The sequence below is a fragment of the Juglans microcarpa x Juglans regia genome, chromosome 8S (genome assembly GCF_004785595.1).
Source record: "Juglans microcarpa x Juglans regia isolate MS1-56 chromosome 8S, Jm3101_v1.0, whole genome shotgun sequence".
NCBI classification, from domain to species: domain Eukaryota; kingdom Viridiplantae; phylum Streptophyta; class Magnoliopsida; order Fagales; family Juglandaceae; genus Juglans; species Juglans microcarpa x Juglans regia.
Window position 1 is genome coordinate 8,385,284 of NC_054609.1, and position 18,884 is coordinate 8,404,167.

The 18,884-nt window shown below is 35.9% G+C and overlaps 1 protein-coding gene across 1 annotated transcript in view; it reads right to left on the minus strand.

The window, feature by feature from the left end:
* Positions 1–15,015, minus strand: part of LOC121244192 (probable disease resistance protein At4g27220) — a 34,326-nt gene extending 19,311 nt beyond the window's left edge. Inside the window, exons 1-5 of the mRNA XM_041142216.1 lie at positions 14,598–15,015; positions 13,898–14,046; positions 10,636–10,699; positions 5,325–7,804; positions 4,014–4,434 (exon numbers count right to left, since the gene is read on the minus strand). Coding sequence (XP_040998150.1) covers positions 4,014–4,434; positions 5,325–7,804; positions 10,636–10,699; positions 13,898–14,046; positions 14,598–15,015 — 3,532 coding nt within the window. The remainder of the gene's footprint in view (positions 1–4,013; positions 4,435–5,324; positions 7,805–10,635; positions 10,700–13,897; positions 14,047–14,597) is intronic.
* Positions 15,016–18,884: the final 3,869 nt, after the last annotated feature.

The window sequence follows — 18,884 nt, forward strand, 5'->3', positions numbered from 1 at the left end:
CTTTGAATGAAACTGACAAGCCTATTTTAGAAGATGCAAATGGGGTAATTGAAGATAGTGTTTCCCCTACCTGTTCTATGCCTGGGGGAGCAGTAGGGCTGGGCAAAGTGGTACAGAAAGGATTTTCAGGGAGTGGAGTACATACAATCAGAGACCTCATCGATGGAGGGGAGGAACCTTTATTGGTGACATCAACGATGAACAACAACCATATAGATGTTGAGGAGGTTCTAGATTTGAATGCAGGAGATGGCGGATAGGAAATTATGTATTTGTCGATGGTGTCTTGTGAGGAGGAATGTCTAAAGTCGGGAGTGCAATTGGATACTAGATCTGAGGATAATGTTGTTACCATAGTTTCTCTTCCTCCGATAAACAATATAGCTAACCATCGGATTGGGTTCTGCATCAGGCTAAGGAGGCATCAGGCTAAGGAGATTCAGTATATCGTGGGACTCTCACATGGAGAATGTGAAGACCAATTTAAAGCATTACTCATTGCAATTGAGGCGAGCCACTCGCGTGATACCAAATCAAGCTTTAAGAAAAGCAGGGAGTTAAAAGCGTCTTTCTTGGCCAATCAACTACGACCCTAAGAGCAGTAACTCAAGTCGAGGAAATACCAAAGGGAGGGCATTGTGAAGACGTTCTCCTAGAGGGTGTTTCAGTTGGAGTATTAATCTTAAGGGAAACAATGGATTTGGGTTGGGGTTGGGGAGGTGTGTTTTATTCCAACTCGGGATTGATGTATTTTGTGTAGTTTTTCACAGACTTTTTGGGTCATTAGGAGTTCTCTAGTATGGGTTAGGTATTTTCTTGTATACATCCAATGTACTTAGTTACTCATATTGATATATATAATATTTTTACTTGCCAATCAAAAACAAAAGTAGAATTTATAAGCTCTCCCTCTTTTTTTCAATTTTTTTTTTGAATGAATTTAATTCTTGGTTTTCTAGCAATACTCAGATTTTTACTCTAGTTATTTTGGGAGGAACAATAGGACCTCTATGGCAAAGTCAATGGCTACAACGTCAACTACCATGTTCAAACAAAAAATCAAGAAATCCTCATCAAAATCAAGAAGTCCCCGTTCTTCCCCTCTTACTATTTTTTCAAACAAAAAAAAATCAACAATAACCATGCGTAACAGTGAGAAATTAATCAAGAATGAAGTTATTGTCGAGCGTTTTGTGACTATCATCAAGGAAGAGAGGCTTCACCAGGGGCTCATTCGTGGAGAGGGTGTGGTGAATGTCGATCAGTAGGGGTTTCGAGAGTGAGAATAAAAATGGAGAGAGGGATTTTTGGAGTGAGCAAGAGGAAGGGGAGAGAGAGAGGGGATTTAGGAGTGAAAGTGGTGGCAGATTTGGGGAGAGTGGGAGTTTTTCTATCTCTCTCTCACGGGAGCTCAGTCATTGGGTTATGGGAGTTAAGAGTTATGGAAGTGAGAGAGAGTTACGGGAGTGAGGGAGAGAAATGGGGAGAAGGTTCAGTGAAGAGAATGGGAGAGAATACAGTGAGAATGTGAGGGTCTCAATAGCGGGAGGGTTTCACGCGAAATTGAGAGGAGTGAGAAAGAAATATTATAGTGACTAACTTACATTCACATATTTGATGAGTTAATATAGTTAATGTCTGAATTTTTATAAACATACTTAATTCGATGTAGAGTGTTTTAAATGTCTTATTAGATAAATTTGATTACAGTTGGATTTTAGCCAAGCCAAGCTTGGCGACTTGTACTTCAAATGTGTAGTTTATGCTGCTCTGGCTAATTTAAGCTACTACATAGAATCAAGGTAGAGAGACTTCAAGATATTTAAAAAAAGTATTAAATGATAACTAAGATTGGTATGGCTAAATGAGCTTGTAATTTGAAACATAAACTATCATGTGGATTGAAAAGTAAACACAAGGTTTATAATTGCTTAGTGTCTAGTTTCAAAATGAGGCTTTGTCTTTGTGTGAAGGTTTTAGGTCAAGCAAAGAAAGTCCCTGGTACAATGGGAAATCAGTTTTCATATTTATAAAATCTTCAATTGTCCCAAAAGTTTTAGGAAAGAGGTATATTTAATTATTTGTATTATATTTTTAACAATCTCTTTAATGGGGGCCAAGCAACTCCTCAATGAGTGAGCTGAATACTTGAAATATTTAATTAAATGGAGTAGAGTATAGAGTCAAGATTCAAACTCAAGACCTAATGATTAGATACAAAGTTGGAGATTTAAAATTGAAAAGTGTTTTGTATTTGAGTGATTTTAAGAATGAAATATCTGTGACTATCTTATATGAAATATGTTATTTTTTTTTAATCATATGTTTATAAAGCACTTCACTAAATTTCAATTTTGGTTTTGAAAGGGATAAACAAAAATACCAATTGAAGAATTGTTTGATCATGTGCTGCAACAAACAAGCGAAACTAAGCGGGTCTCAACAAGGGAGTCGTTGTTTTACTATCAGCTACCCATTCCAAATTTCATTCCAATTAAATGATCCGTAGCTGCCAATATATCTCGTGTTAACATCACCCAAGCAAGCCCAATATAAAATATATAATAGAGGGAGAGTGTTGTCTAGGGATTAGAAAGAGCAGGGGAAGTAATATGCCAAATTCATATGTCAATTGAAATTACCACGTTTAGGTTGCTAGTAGACATCTTGTTTATACACATAATGTAGAAGACTGTACAATGGAAAATAATCTATCTAAATTTTTTCTGAATTTAAAAGTCTCAAGTGGGAGAGAGAATACAGAAATTTATAGGTAAACATGGAGTTTGCATTTTGTACTGAAATTTCTTTTCGAATAGGAAAAAAATATTTCTAAGCTCATAAAGACCAATTAGGCCCCTAGCAAGATGTAAGGTTTTGCTCTAAAAGATTAAACCAGTGTTTATCAACCATTTTTCAGGAGTTTTGCTTAATGTCTCACTGAATAGGAAACTCAGGGGCAGTTTGGGAAAATGGATGATTCATCTCATCTCAAAATTCTTAATCTCATTTTCTTTCCAAATATCACTCAAATATAAATATTTTTAAATTTTAAATTTTATTTAATTATTACCTAATCATTACAATTTTTCCAAACTTCTAAACAAAATATAAAAAATAATTCAAAATTTTGAAATCCCAAAACAAAATAATATTAAAAGATTATATTCTAATAATATTTGAACATAACAATTCAAACTTTGAGAAAGTTCTAATGATTCGTTCGAAAGTGTTGTGTTTGAGTATTGATGCTTGGGAAATAACTGAGATGGAATCAGATGCGATGATAATTGTTTCCAAACATCCCCTTAGTAAAAAGGCTTTAAGGGTTAGGCACTTAGGCTTCTTTGTGCTCTAAGTTTGTTGGAGCTTCTTATATCAGTCATCCCTTAAAAGAATAGGCTACATGTGTCTTCTTAGATGAGGGGAACGTTGATAAATGCATTAGGAATTAGGTCTATAATACTTGTGTTGATCTTCATTTGAATATTTGAAATTTCTTCCAACTTGTAAAAACAACTACCTTCTAAAATAAAAGAGAGAGAATACAGAATTACTAATGTACAGGACAAGTAGACAATTAATAGAAAATTTACCTAATAAGGAGGCCGACGACTGCTAGCCAAGATATTGAGAAGATCGAGGGGCCTAAAATTAGACAAAATTAATTATAGAAAACTGAGAAATGCAAAAAACAAAAAAAAAAAAAAAAAAAAAAAAAAAAAAAAAAAAAAGAGCCAAAAGTATACCTTTTTCTTGATAATGTGTTGTATGGTGGCATTGAGGTCTCCTTCTATCGTTGGTTGAAAAGTTTCGGACTCCATATGCACTCCCTTTAGCTTAGGTGTTTTTGTACTTGTCGAGACAAACATTCTTAATTTGGGGCATCCAATTATTGTTATTTTATCCAGAGATGGCCACTCAAAAGCATGATTATCTTCGGTGTAAAAACACTCCAACTTTTGTAAATTACTAAACTTGAGAGTCTTCACTCCCAATTCTATTCTCTTCATCTCCCAATTCTTTTCCAAGGATTTCTTCCATTTCATTGCAACTATATACTTCTATTTCCTCTAGTTTCAGAAGAAGTTTTGCTATGGATGGTGTGAACAAACATTTCAAACTATCACATTTCCATACATGTAGCAATCTCAAGTAATTAAATCCCTTAATATCTCGTGGGCCTTTCTTCCATATATGCAATAGCTTCGGTAAATATATTAATGACAATACTGTCAAATTATTGAAGATATTGCTTTCTTCGGCATTTAGTCCCTCAAGTTCAAATATCACTTCCAATGAATCACATTGATATATAGAAAGTTCTTCTAGATTCTCCAAACTTTCAATCAAGTTGTATTGAAACAGAGACAACATCTTTACTTGATTTTCAGTCTCACTCACATTTTGCTCCTCTTCCTTTGTCAATGTAATCTACCAAAACATCAAAAAGTGTGAAGGAGTACATAATCTTAAAAACAAATGACAGTTTCAAGCAGACTCGTAGGAGGATATTTTTTCGCTCAACTTCAATTTAAGCCCCTAAATTACCACATTTTCTAAATTACACGGCCAAACTAGCAAAATCAATAAATTGATATTGCAAATAACCATTTTTTTTATTTATAGTCTAATGGAAGTTTAAGATCTTTAAATGAATTGTCCAAATTTCCTTCTGGAGCTTTAGAAAAAATATTGATAAAAAATAATTAATGCAATTATATAACGAAGTGTTTCAAAAAAGTTATAAATGAAAAGAATAATACATAAACCAAAATCACATGCCTCTTTGTTAATTAAGTCGTGTTTATTCTGTCCTACAGAAGAGCTGCTATTTCCTTGGACTGGACTATAATTCCTGTGACGTGGTACACCAGACTCTTGGCATCGGTTGAAAAGTGTAGAACATTCTCTTGCTGGAGAGGAGCCTGCACTAGGCTCTTGGGCTCTTGGCTTTCTTACCTTTCTTCCGCTTTCAACTTCTGAAACAAATGTTTTCAGACGATGACAACCCCGGATATCAATTGATGTTAAGTTTTGAAAGTCTTGAAATCCTGGTGGAATATTCTTCCAAATCATTTAAATAATCAGATTAGATTTGTAATATTCGAATTTTAGAATTTATCTTCCAAATCAAATTATACCATATAAGCTGTGTGTGGTGTAGAGACTTTAGAATAGAAGTAGTCATTTCTAAATTACAAATTTTTGCAGCAAGGTTTAAAATCATTAAACTCTTTGTTGGGCTCGGCAACATGTATAAAAATTTCACCTAATCCATATAGAAAGTGAATCGTATATGTAGTGTTAATTGGGAGACCTACCTCAACTGAATCTGTGGATTTACATATGCCAATGAGCCTTGGTAAGTTGTATAATGATAGTGACTCCAGGAGATGGAAGGTATTAGGTGGAGTACTATCCGATGTGGCTTCGAGTAGATATTCTAAATCTTCACATCTATTAATTGTTAGATCCTTCAAGCTGCATGGGAAAATTCCTTTTTCCTCTTTCTCAAACCAAATATGTTTCCAATTTTTTTCAATATCCAAATTCAAAATTACAGCATTCTTCAACAATGAATGAATTGTTCGGTGTTCCCCAAGATCACTTGCATCCTTCACTTCAAGTTCCAAAGTATTTTCAAATAAATATCTCCCATCGTTTAACTTATCGTTTATACAAATATTTATCCTAAATCTGAAATGGGAGTTACTGAAGTCCAATTCTTCTGGCAAGCACGAGATACTTGGCACACTGATTTCTAAAACCACCAGTTGATTGGAATAAGGAATTAGTTCAGCAAGGCTTGCATTATTATTTGTTACTTCCCCATTTCCTTCCATCGTAGTCATACATCCCCAATTCTTGAATTCTCCCATGTACAATTCTTCTAGTCGAGATAAACCGGATAATACACCAGCTGCAATTCTCTTTAGAGAATCACATCCCTTCATATCTAGTAACTTTAAACGACTAAGCTTTCCTATTTTCGACGGCAACTCCTCGATTTTGGAATAAGAAAAGCTAAGAATTTCTAGGTTGCCAAGGGTTCCAATTGCCGACACATCTCCTAAGCAACAATACTCCAGATTCAACATCTGAAGGTTCTGGAGGATCTGGATTGATGGTGGCAACATCGTCAAGGAAGACCTACAATCTTGCAAAGACAACATCTTTAGCTCCTTCATCCCGTCAAATAAATTGTCTTGGAATGTTTTTGAATGCTTCAAACATAATAGTCGCAAAAGCTGAACTGTGGGACACTTCAACTCAGTAGGATGCCCTTTCATTTCTCCAAGTAAAAGAGAAATTGTGGTGTAACTGTCACCATTCTGTGGCCATTTTTCAAGTTCTTCATGCAACACTACCATAAAACCATTTTCATCTCTAGATGCAATTGATATGGCAACATCCCTTACAACATCATGCATTTTGACGTATTCTTCCTTGTAGTAGTCGCCATCCAGCAATAGATTTGATCTTATAAGATTCTTAACTATTGTGTGGACATGTTCTCTTGTTTGTTCCACAGTACCCAAGTCTTTAAGAAACCTTTTTACAACTCCATACCTGACTAAATCTTCAATTGGAACATTATAATCTTCCGGATACAAACAACATAGCAAAAAACATGATTTGGCTTCGTCACTTTTTAAGTAATTGTAACTTAACTCTATGCTGGAATATAAGTTTGGATGCAGACCATAAATATTATGTGGGATAGACATTTTAAGTTGTTGAAGCGCGGCTTTCCACTCCTTTTTGTCGCTTTTGTTGCTAAGAGCACCTCCAACTATCACAATGGCAAGGGGTAAACATGCACATTCATCCGCGACCTGTTTTGCAATTGAGATTAGATTGGAGGTTTTGATACAATCACCTGCCATCTCTACGAAAAGATTCCACGCTTCTTCTTCAGATAAAAGTCCAACTGAAAAAATCTTTTGAATTCTCATCACATTGCAAGCTTCTTTATTTCTTGACGTCAACAAGATTTTGCAGCTCTTTTCTTTAACTGCATGGTAAACTCCAATAGCCTCTATATCAAGTGGTTTCCAAACATCATCCAATATCAAAAGGACTTTCTTCTCCTCAGTTAATCTTGAATATAATTCATTTGCTCTTACACGTTCATTCTCCGCATCAAGTCTCTTACCTAGCATTTCTGCAAGTTCACCTTGAATCTTTGTCAAGTTCGGACTTTGAGACACCACAGTAATCGCAACTTTATCAAACAAACTCTCATCTTTGACTCTTCTCCCAATCTCTTTGGCCATTTTTGTCTTGCCGATTCCTCCCATACCGCATAATGCAACCATGTCAATCTTGTCATTCTTTAGAGCTTCCAAAACATCTTGAATCATCAATTCTTGAGAATCAAAATTCATAAACGATGATGATCTTACTTCCAATGGAAGTTTAATATTGTACACTTTATCATAATCTTTACCTTCTCTTAGCAAGCCGTCGATAGCTTGAATATTCTTTTGAGCTTCCTTACTCAAGGAATAGCGTAGCTTCAAATCACACCAACCATTCAAGCACATCCTATTCGCTTGGACATCTTCTTCTTTAAGGAATTTCTGGGCTTCTTCAATTTTTTTCTCTACATTTGCCTGCCAGGTCTTACCTTCACTTGGGACTGTCTGTCGCTTCCATTTGGCGTCTTCAAAAGATCGTCGCACTGCCTGCTCCTTCTCTTGTAACTTCGAAATTTTGTCATCGAGAATCGCAATATTGCTCTTGTAGGAAATAATATAGCCAAACTGTTCTGCGATTAATGGACCAAACAATTCTGCTCCTATTTTTCCAACAATTGTAAGAATACATGATTCCATTTTTTCAAAAGTAGTTTTTCTGTTTTTGTAATTTTTTTCCCCTGAAAGAATGGGAGGAAATCTGCCACCTGCTCATTTACCAATCAAAAAAAAAAAAAAAAAATCAGTCGAAAATTGGAATATCAGAGAAAAACAAGCATGTTGTAAGAAAAGAAGGCTATGGCAGGAGACATCGATCTCAACTACCAACATGTATTTTGTATCAAATAATTAATTAAAGTATTTTTGTTTTTTGGCATTATTTACAAGGTAACACACATACATATATCGTGAACAAATAATTAATTAAAAAGTTTGTGACCAATTAAAAAGAATTTTTTACATGCATTATTAATAAGTGATCGAAGAAGAAATTATTAAGAACCTCTTAATATTGCAAGATCGACCACTTCCTTCAGCTCTTCTGAATTTCCAGCATTCCCCCTTTCTCAGACGGACAACCTCAGCCAATCTATGATTACATAATATGATAAGGCTATGTACTGCTTTTCGTTGGTCAGTCAAGCAAAGGACGCATTAATAATTCAGATCATGTGGTGGGTAGCTAATCCCATTTTCTTTTGTTGTTTAGTGTCCGGCCGAATACTTTTCCATTATTCGATTATTTTAGATATTCTTGTAACGCTTTAACACGGTGGATTGTTTTGAATTATTGATTGTGATTAGTTGGGGTGGTTTTTGAACAGTGATTAGATATATAAGTTGAAATAGAATGAGTTAGAAATAGTTTGAATTAAAATATTTTATAAGATTAATTAGTAGGGATGGTTTTTGAATTAAAACAGTGATTCTATAAAGTTAAAATACTTTTAAAATATTATTTTTATTTTTTATATTTTATTTGAAAGTTTAGAAAAATTATAATAATTACCTAATAATTAAATGAAAAAAGTTGAAGATTTGAAATTGAAAAATATTTATATTTGAAGTATTTGAATATTGAGATGAGGTAAGATGAGAAAAACAGATCTTGAAAATATTATCTATATTTATAATTTACAATATTTTCTCTTTGGGACCCTTTCGTTGAATCTTAACATTTTTATTTAAATACTCATAACATTCAAACTTAGCGATAATAATAATAATATGCAAATACAATGATGTACGTTAACGAGGAGGTTGTTCTAATAGGGGCCATTTAAACAGCGCCATCTCATGCCGGCCTGTTCAGTATTTAGCACAGTTTAAATAAAAAACTCTGCCGACTGAGGGATTAATTACTATTTGTTATCCAACATCGTACGGTTTAGAGAAATCATATTTACAATTGTAAATGTGTAAGTGTAGTACAATCATTTTAAAAAAAATAAATAAATATAGAATCTATATGAAAAGAAATTAATTTTTTAACAATAGATCTTACTCTTTTTCAAAACGATTGTATAGTATTTGTACATTTCATGACTGTATGTATCATTACTCTATCGCTTATTAATTAGTTGTTTAATTGATTAGCAATATTCCTCTTCATTTTAAATCTTATTATTTTTTAATTATATTTATTGATATGACCAATTTTAAATACTTAAATAATAGCTATTTAAAATATATTATTTTTTTATGAATTTTGCTATACATAAGCTGATGTATTAACACACTACTTATAGTGAGATTTATTATAACTTTAAAAAAATCAAAACACCAATCATACTATAGTATAGTTGATGTGAAAATATTCAACAGTGCATTGGTGCGTAAGAAATAAGACTTATAAATATATAAATTTTTTTATTAGAAATGAAAAAATTAAAAATTAAAAAAAAAACATTTCTAAATTCTTAATTAATCCAGACATTACACGTTCAAATTTCTTTTCAACATGTAAAAAGGTCACTTATAAGTTCTAACATCGATCCGTTGGTACACAAAATGTAAATCATCATGAATTCACTATTTCCCTCTCTTATGTAAACAGGAACAAATTGCTAGATTGGCCTTAGCCCCATCTTATTTTTCCCTTTAGACATGGGAAGGAAGACCAATTAATACTCGAGATCTCCATAATCCAAAAAATCTCGGCTTTACTTTTATATATATATATATATATATATATATATATTAGCCAAACGGCCCAAACCTACGCCATGATGAAAAATACATGGCACCAACTCCATCATCCATTTATGAAAAATACAATACTTGTCTCAATCATCCGAAACCACTTTCAATCAATTAAAATAGGAACCCAATCAGGTCAAGTCAGATCTGGTTGGATCTTTCCTAAGTCGACACCAACTCCCAATAAATAGATCAGCATTTATCGGATCCGAACACAAAACTCTTAAAAAAAATAATAAAACAAAACTATGAGAATTATAAATATTTGATCTCTTCTATTATTGGACAATAAGATCGAGGTTATAGGAGAAATTTAAAATTAGATTTAAACTTAATGCTATTTTTTCAGATTCACAACTCAAATCTCACAACATAATGATAGGATTATTATCCTCTTACTACTCATTTACTAATCTATCACAACCCTTATCTATACCTATGAAATATACAAAGCCTCATAATTAATAATTTTTGTACTCTATTAAATCCTCGAGAACTATCCCACGATCAAATTCATAGACATTCTATAAATAGAATTTTGATTGAGCTTATGACAAAAATTTCATCAAAGTCTATATAAATGATCAAGTCTTAGGTCTAAGTTCACGATGTAGCGGCTAGGGTTTCGGCACAAGAAAAAAAGTGTTAAGATATAAAATAAATAATAAAATATATATCTTCCCATCAGCTTAAACTGTTGGGAAGGGTGGTGACTTCATTGTATCAGAATTACCTGCCACAGGACGAATGGGGTCCACACTACTTATTCCATGATAAGGACCAGGATAAATACTGGCCTACACATGAGGAAGGGTGTTAAGGAATAATATCACATTACTTGTGGACAAAGTCTTGGGCATGTGTATAAGGAATAATCCTCTCTTGTAAAACTGGTTTTGTAAGATGAGTTAGGCGCATGAATTTCTTCAAGGAGTTGAAGGTTGGCTGTGGGTTTATTGAAAGAAAAATAAAAAAATCATGTCGTTTGTCGTTTTGACGATAATTTTTTTTTTATCTGGTACCGGGACCGGGGTATGCTCGGGTTATGAGGCTATCAGCTCGGGCTTTCTTCAGGTTAGAACCCGCAACTGAAACCCGATCATATAGATTTCAGGAATTTATCTCACCTCTATATTCAAAGGAGCTGTTAGTATCCAAACAGAGCCTACTGTTGATGCTCACTAGGGCTCAATCGGCGTAATAGACCTCATTTTGATTATTTGATCGGATTTTGACAACGCAATTATTGATGCAGTAAAATGTTATGTAACATTTTTACACTGTTAAAAATAATCTTAAGTGCACGTGTCATAAAAGGAAAGATAAAAATTAGTTAAATAAAAATATTATAAAGATAAAAATTATTTATTAATATTATTTTTATTTTAAAAATTATAAAAGTTATATTAATTTTTTGTATGTGATTAATGATTAGATAAAAAAAATAAAAATTAAAAATTAAAAAATATTTTATATTTGAGTGATATCTTATAATAAAATTACGATAAATTTTAAAAATTTTGAAATTCTGTGTCAAAATAAATTTTTAAAAACTAAAAACATTTCCAGCTTTGCATGTCCGCAGCGGGCATCTTTGTTCTTGTCTATCCATAGATACCAAGATACCACTCTTATCTATCCACAGAAAATATTAAACTTGTCTCAATCATCATCTTTGTTCTTGTCTATCCATAGATACCAAGATACCATTCTTATCTATCCACAGAAAATATTAAACTTGTCTCAATCATCCGAAGTCACTTTCAATCAATTAAAATAGGAAACCAATTAAACCAAGTCAGATCTGGTCTAGTTCGATCTTTCCTGCGTCAACACCAACTCCCAACAAATAGATCAATTAATAAATCATCTGGATCCGAGCATAACACGCTAATTAAAAATAATAATAAAACAAAATTAGATTTACAATTAAAGCTATATTCTCAGATCCACAACTGAAACTTCATACCAGAAAATAGCTAAAAAAAAAAAAGGATAACTCATGGTATTTCAAACTTGATTACATATTTATCGGTCCGGATCCGTTAGTCCATGCCGGAATTTTTGGACAGGAATGAAAATTTCAATCCACGGATTTTCCGGACTGAGATCGGACTATTTAACCTTATTTACACATTTTGTTCTTGTAAATAGCCTAAAGAAAAGTTGGAAAAATTATCAAAATTTATATTCATATCCATCCATCAAAATTAGAAATCATCATAACAAAATTATAAACAAAAAATAGAGAAATAGAGATTGAAAAATTCAATATCATCCAAACTCAAAATAAAATAAAATAGAAAAGAAAAGGAAAAAAATATTATGTATCGTTGTAGAGCAAAGAACAATCGGTTCTAGAGAAAAAGAGAAGCACATCCCTACTTTGGACGTTAAGGTTCGAGAGCAATGCACTCGAGTTTCAATGTGCAGGTGCTAGGTAACGAATGCCAACAAAGGAACGGCAACCAAGATACAAAAAAAAAAAAAAAAAAAAAAAAAAAAAAAAAAAAGAGAAAGAAAGAATGTCCACCCTTATTGTGATTACCACAAAGTGGGAGGGCATAGGACAGACAACAATCGTAAGCTTAAGAAAAGAATAGAAGCCATGTAAGAAAGTGGAGAATTAGAAAGACTAGTCACACGTCAAGACTCGGCCTCACAAATATGTGAAGGGGACAATCTAGGGAACCCTAGAGGAGCAAAAGCCCGAAGAGAAGAAGGACAGTGCAAAACAACGTGAGAGACAATCCTCGCCACAACCCGACCGAGAACAACACTCCACTGGGCGAGATCTGAACTATAGCAGGAAGATATTCCGGTGGAGGATCTACCTCATCTAGTAGGAAGGCCTATGCCTGGAGAGCAAGATACGAAGAAATCTTTGCATTAAAAGGGCCACCCAAGCAGGTGAGAATCCAAACCACTTCCATTTCATGCTGCGAGGAGGATTCTGAAGGCACACAATACCCCCAATGACGACACCTTGGGAGTAACGCAACTTGTCGCCAACCATACCACCTAAAGAATTTTGATGAATAATAGAAGTTCGACTAATTTCCTCTTCTGGGACGTGTTTATGAAAATGGGGATTGATCTCGACCAACTACAACTATCGTTGACACGGTTAAAAGGGTTTTCTGGAGAACAGTCCCAGCCCATAGACACTATCATGCTGCCCATAACTGTTGGAACAACCAAGACATATTTCTTGGTGGTAAAATCCCATTCCTCTTATAATGTGATCATCGAACGACCAATTTTGAATAATCCGAAAGCCGTCACATCCACTTATCACCTGAAGATAAAGTTCCCAATAAAGATAGGATTCGGAGAAGTGAAAGGAGAACGAATGTTGAAGAGATAATGTAACATACAGGAACTCAAGAACGGAGGAAAATATGTGCTTTTGACAGAAATGGAGGAGTTGGTAGAAGTCATTCCCCTACCACCCAAACTCATCGAACAAGGAATCGAGACATGGGATGAAGGAAATTTGAAATAGGGGGAAGTAGAGGAGTCCCTCAAATTGTTAGCCTTGGATCAAAGCAAACCAAGAGCGAAAATAAGGATTGGGACGAAATTGAACTCGAGGTCAAGTGGCCACTAAAGCAACTCTTGGAAGAAGACAAATAAGTGTTTGTTTGGAGCGATGAAGACATGCCTGGTCTCGATGTCATACGAGAAGTACATTAACCGAAATGGCTCTCCAAATGTGGTCCTAGTAAAGAAATCCAACAGCAAATAAAACATGTGTGTAGATTTCACGAACTTAAACAAGGCATGTCTAAATGATAGTTTTCCCCTGTCATGAATCGATTTGATAGTCAACTCCACAATAGGTCTTCGGATGTTGAGCTTCATAAATACCTATTTTGGACAATCAAATCCGAATGCACTAAAGTGACCAGGAGAAGATATCATTCATCACTGACCGGGGTTTGTATTGCTACCAAGTAGTGTCTTTCAAGTTGAAAAACATCTGAGCTACATACCAAAGGCTTGTCGATCACATGTTCAAAGACCAAATCAGGAGGAGCATGGAAGTCTATGTAGATGATTTGTTGGTCAAAAGCAAGAGACTCGAACGGCATATCGAAGATTTGTGAGACCCGAGGGACGAGATCCAGAAGGGCCATATAACCTCAAAGAGTTAGACTCCTCATCAATAAAGGATGGCACAGGGTCATTTGCCCTTCCAAAGAGATGGGGTGAAGAAGTCGGAAGAGGTTGTGTCAAAAAGGTGGCACTGGCCGAAACCGCAAACCCACCCTCCTCCAAAAATCAAATTTTGGAGATACCATGGACCGATACTGAGTAGGGGTAGTCTGTTTTAGTCCAGACCGAACCGCTCGGCCAAATTAGTTTTTCTGGTCCAAACTGAAAAATGTTCACCCCAACTTCTAGATTCGCGGGCAAAAAAACTCCTCCCCTAAGCGGCGAAGTATTCAAGGTGATGAAGGTATAGAAACTCAATCGCCGCCATGGTCAGCACTCTAAGGGTCATCGCGAGATAATCTTCGAGGATTAAAGGGGGAGTTTCCCAGTAACAGCCCACCAGAAATTCAGTGGATGAATTTCTTTAGTATATTGAAATGAAATAGTTCAGGAACTTAAGCTACTTTCTTGGCCTTGAGGTCATATCAGGTGTAGATAGTTATAATCTTTTTGAAGCTAAATATGCTTCTAATTTACTTTCCCAGACTTGTGTTGCTATATCCCCTGAGACGAATACATGATCAACAGATTCACAACTTCCTAACGAACAACAATCACATCGTGAAACGATGGGAATGCCCCGGGACTGCAACCGATCATCCACAGCCAAGCCATTAACCTTAGCTTTCCACATACAAACTGCAATCTTTTTAGGCAAGACACTATGCCACATCCGCTCCATCCCTGGTTGTTCAATCCCTCTTATCTGCATAATATCCCATGCACTTGCTGAGGAGAAAAGTCCATCTCTGGCTGGCTTCCAAATGACCATATCCCGTCCCTCCTTACCAATTTTTATTTGATGCACTATCTGCCTCGTTTTGTCCTCTCCAACCAGAATCACAAGTTGTTCTTCATCCCACCTTCCATCCACCCACACATCCTTAATACCCATGCCAGGTTGTTGAATTAACGCATTAGACCCACAAAGAGGCCCGCTCACAAGCCAACAATCAAATCAGAAAGATGAGCCACCCTCTTTAACTTGAACTTTGACGTTATCTAAGACCTCCAGAAGAACATTCCAAACTGACTTTCAGAATCTAGAAGCAATAGCCCTTGTCTCTGTAAGCACCAAATGACCTTGTCTCACATATTTACCACGGAAGAATTGGGGTCCATAAATTATCGATTGACAGCAGCCGCCAAGCAAACTTCATATGTAATGCTTTTTGAACTTCTAAAAACTTTCAAAGACCTAGACCCCCTTCCTTAAAAGGCATACAAATTTTATCCCAAACACACCATTTCATACGAGGTTTGCCATTCAGCTCCCCCCAGAAAAAAGCGGACAAGATAGAATTTAGCTTGTTGAAAACAACCGTAGGGACCTTTAAAACAGCCAACAAGTGTGTTGCCGTACTGGAAAGAACATGTTTAAGTAAGATGAGCCTACCTCCTTGAGAGAGCAGCTTGCATTTCCAACCTACAACCTTACCCTTAATTTTAGCAACCAACGGCTCTAAGTCCTGAGACGTAAGATGACCAGAGACCAAAGGCACGCCCAAGAAAGTGACTGGAAAATGGCCTTCCACAAAACCTGTCAACCTCACCAGCCCTCTCCTCCAAGACAATGAAATAGATTTAGAGAAAACAATTGCAGACTTTTCCTCGCTTATCAATTGCGCATACCACATCTCATATTTGCCAAAAATATTAATAAGCCTACACATCGAACGTTTCTCGCCATTAACAAGTACCAATAAATCATCCGCATAGAGGAGATGAGAAACTAAAGAAGCTCCCATAGGACGCGAAAAGCAACCTATACGACCCTCCTTGAAGCTCTTTCAAAGAAGTCGGGAAAAATCTCTTGCATGGCAATAAATAAATATGGAGAGAGCGGATCAACTTGTCTGAGTCCCCAAGATGGTTTAAAAAATCCTTTGTATATCTCACTCATCATAATCGAAAACCACAGAGACTTCACACACTCCACCACCATGCTGCAAAATTTTGAAGAGAAGCCAAAACTATGCAAACCTAAGCAAAAAAGACCAATTTACCCTATCGTATGCTTTAGCCATGTCAATCTTTACCATGAGATTTCCGCCCTTCACCTTTTTATTCAAATAATGAGCTATCTCTTGGCCCAAAGTAATATTTTTGAAAATGCTGCGACTTGGGATGAACGCTCCCTGTTCATGAGAAATCAAGTGAGGCAAAAAAGGGGTCAACCTATGCACTAAGACTTTCGAAAAGATTTTATAAGCAACTAAACAAAAACTAATAGGCCGAAACTTGTCAAAGTTTTTCGGCTCCGCCACCTTCGGAATCAATACAATATAAGAAGAAGAATAAAGCGGGGCAAATAGGAGCTTGAAAAAAAATCCTTTGCTGCCTCCACCACATCTTCCTTAACAATCTCCCAACAAGAGAGATAAAAAGCCAAACCAAAGCCATCCGGGCCTGAAGACCTTTCCTTAGGAATAGAAAGTAAAGCTGCTTTGACCTCCTCCTCCGATGGAACTTGGCAAAGAAAATAATCATCCTCCTTAGAAATAATCTTATCTATAAGCGGGGACAACTCTATCTCCTCCACATCATACAGCTGGGAAAGAAAAGACTAGAAGTGAGAAATCGCACCCTGGTGAACCTATTCTGGACCAATCAAACTGCTTCCATCCTCAAGAACCATGTGAGAAATAACATTCCTTCTTCTTCTTTGGTTGACAATGGCATGGAAAAATTTAGAATTCGGATCCCCTTCCTTGAGCCACTTTTTCTTGGCTAAATGTGACAATCTAATTTCTTCACGATGATCCCAAGTGTCTAGCTCTATTTTCATAGAGATGAACTCATTCTCTGAACTCTGATCATGGCCCCCTTTAGTTGGGATTCTAAATAATCCATTCTCTCTTCAAGGGCCTTAATGTTCTGCTCCACCATGTTGAAAGTATTTTTATTCCACGCCCTAAGAGCAACTTTGGTCTTTTTGAGTTTGTCAGCCAAACGCAAAAGACCCATCAAGTGCACAGGTTCTGTCCAGACCTCCTTTACGCATTGCAAGAAATTTTCATGGGAATACCACATATTTTGAAAGCAAAACAGATGAGGATCATATCTAGTCTTTGGTTTCTGAAACCAAATGAGCAAAAGGCAATGGCCTGAAGTCTTCCTATCAAGATACTCCAAGTATGCACTGGGATAATTAAAGGCCAACTGAAAGTGACTAACGCACGGTCAAGAAGTGCACAGCTACGAGAACGTCCTGCATGCCCGTTACACCATGATAACCGATGCCCCACCACCTACATCTCCATGAGTTTGCAGTTGTTTATACACCCATTAAACTCCTCCATGGAGGAAAGAGGCCTTGGGTTGCCACCAATGTGCTCCCCATCATCACAGATCCCATTAAAATCCCCTGCTACAGTCCATGGCGAGAGCATTGAACTGAAAGCTGCTAGACTTGACCACAACTCCCTATCCTCAATTTGACCACAATTCGCATAGACAAAAGTAATTAAAAGAAGCTCCTCAACATTGTTCAACCATCCTGTGATCTTTTACTTCGACATGCTCAATACTTCGAATTCATAAGACTCACTCTACAATATCCATAATTTACCTTCCACCTTCGCATTACTACAAAAATTCAGCAAACCCAGATAAAGAGCCAACCGCTGCAAACTACTGGCATATGAAAACGGTTCAAAAATACCAACAATGGCCACATTAAGATTCCGAACCAAACTCTTTAACCTTTTCCTTGATGTGCCTAACCCCCGCACATTCCACACCATAATGTTATAACTTCATATATTAAGTTTAGAGGGACAGGCCACCACCCGTTAAGAATGTCGAATAGTAATTTTTCTGTGATCCTTCTTGTGAACCAAGTCATCATGAGAACCAGGATCTGAATCATATGTTTTCTCTCTAGAAAAGGGTTGAAAATGATCCCTTTCCTCACAATCTGATGGGTAGTCCGTCGATTGACCCCCTACTGAACTTCTTTCAATCCTCCCTGGAGCCCCGCATTCCAATTCAAGAATAGCTGTCACATTATCCATTTGACCACTCTCAAAGCCATAGCCACCTTCGACCACCTCGAATTAATGACGTAACAGGCAATGAGGGAAGTCAATGATCTCTAGTGCGATACTCGTCCATTGCATTAATGCCCTGGGCACACTACTATCTCATACAAGCAAAATTAAAGCCCTAGCGGTCCGCATTCCAGTAGGGACCAAGGAGAATCATGCCGAAAGACAAGTCCAACCATATGAAAATATCCATCTTGTATAAATAAGGATCGAGGTACATATCAAAGGGACTTTGGAAAAAGATAGAAACTAGAGATGTAATCTATACATTTCACTATCACTGACTTCGGCATCGGAGATGTCCCTCACACACCGAGCCTCCCTTACTTTTTTATTACAATTGCTAAATAGGACTAGCTACAAATTATTATTTTTTGTGGTGTACGCTGTATTTACATTGTTATACTTTCCAACTGCTTTTAAAAAATTGGGGCATATTTTTTATAAGCAATCAACCATGGATCCTCGTCTTGGGCGTGCAGATTAATGCCATGACTATGTTTCTTCTTGCCTACCTTCAGTTTTCTCGATGAGACTTTATTTTTTTATATATATCACTCCTATTGAAATTTCAGTCGCATTTTATAAATATGGTACCTGTTATCACTTGGGATAATTTCTTAATTAAAAAAAATTAAAATTCAAAAATATTTGATAGACAATAACATCTCTTGTTCCAACCACGGGAGACAACAATTTTACATTTGGGAATTGA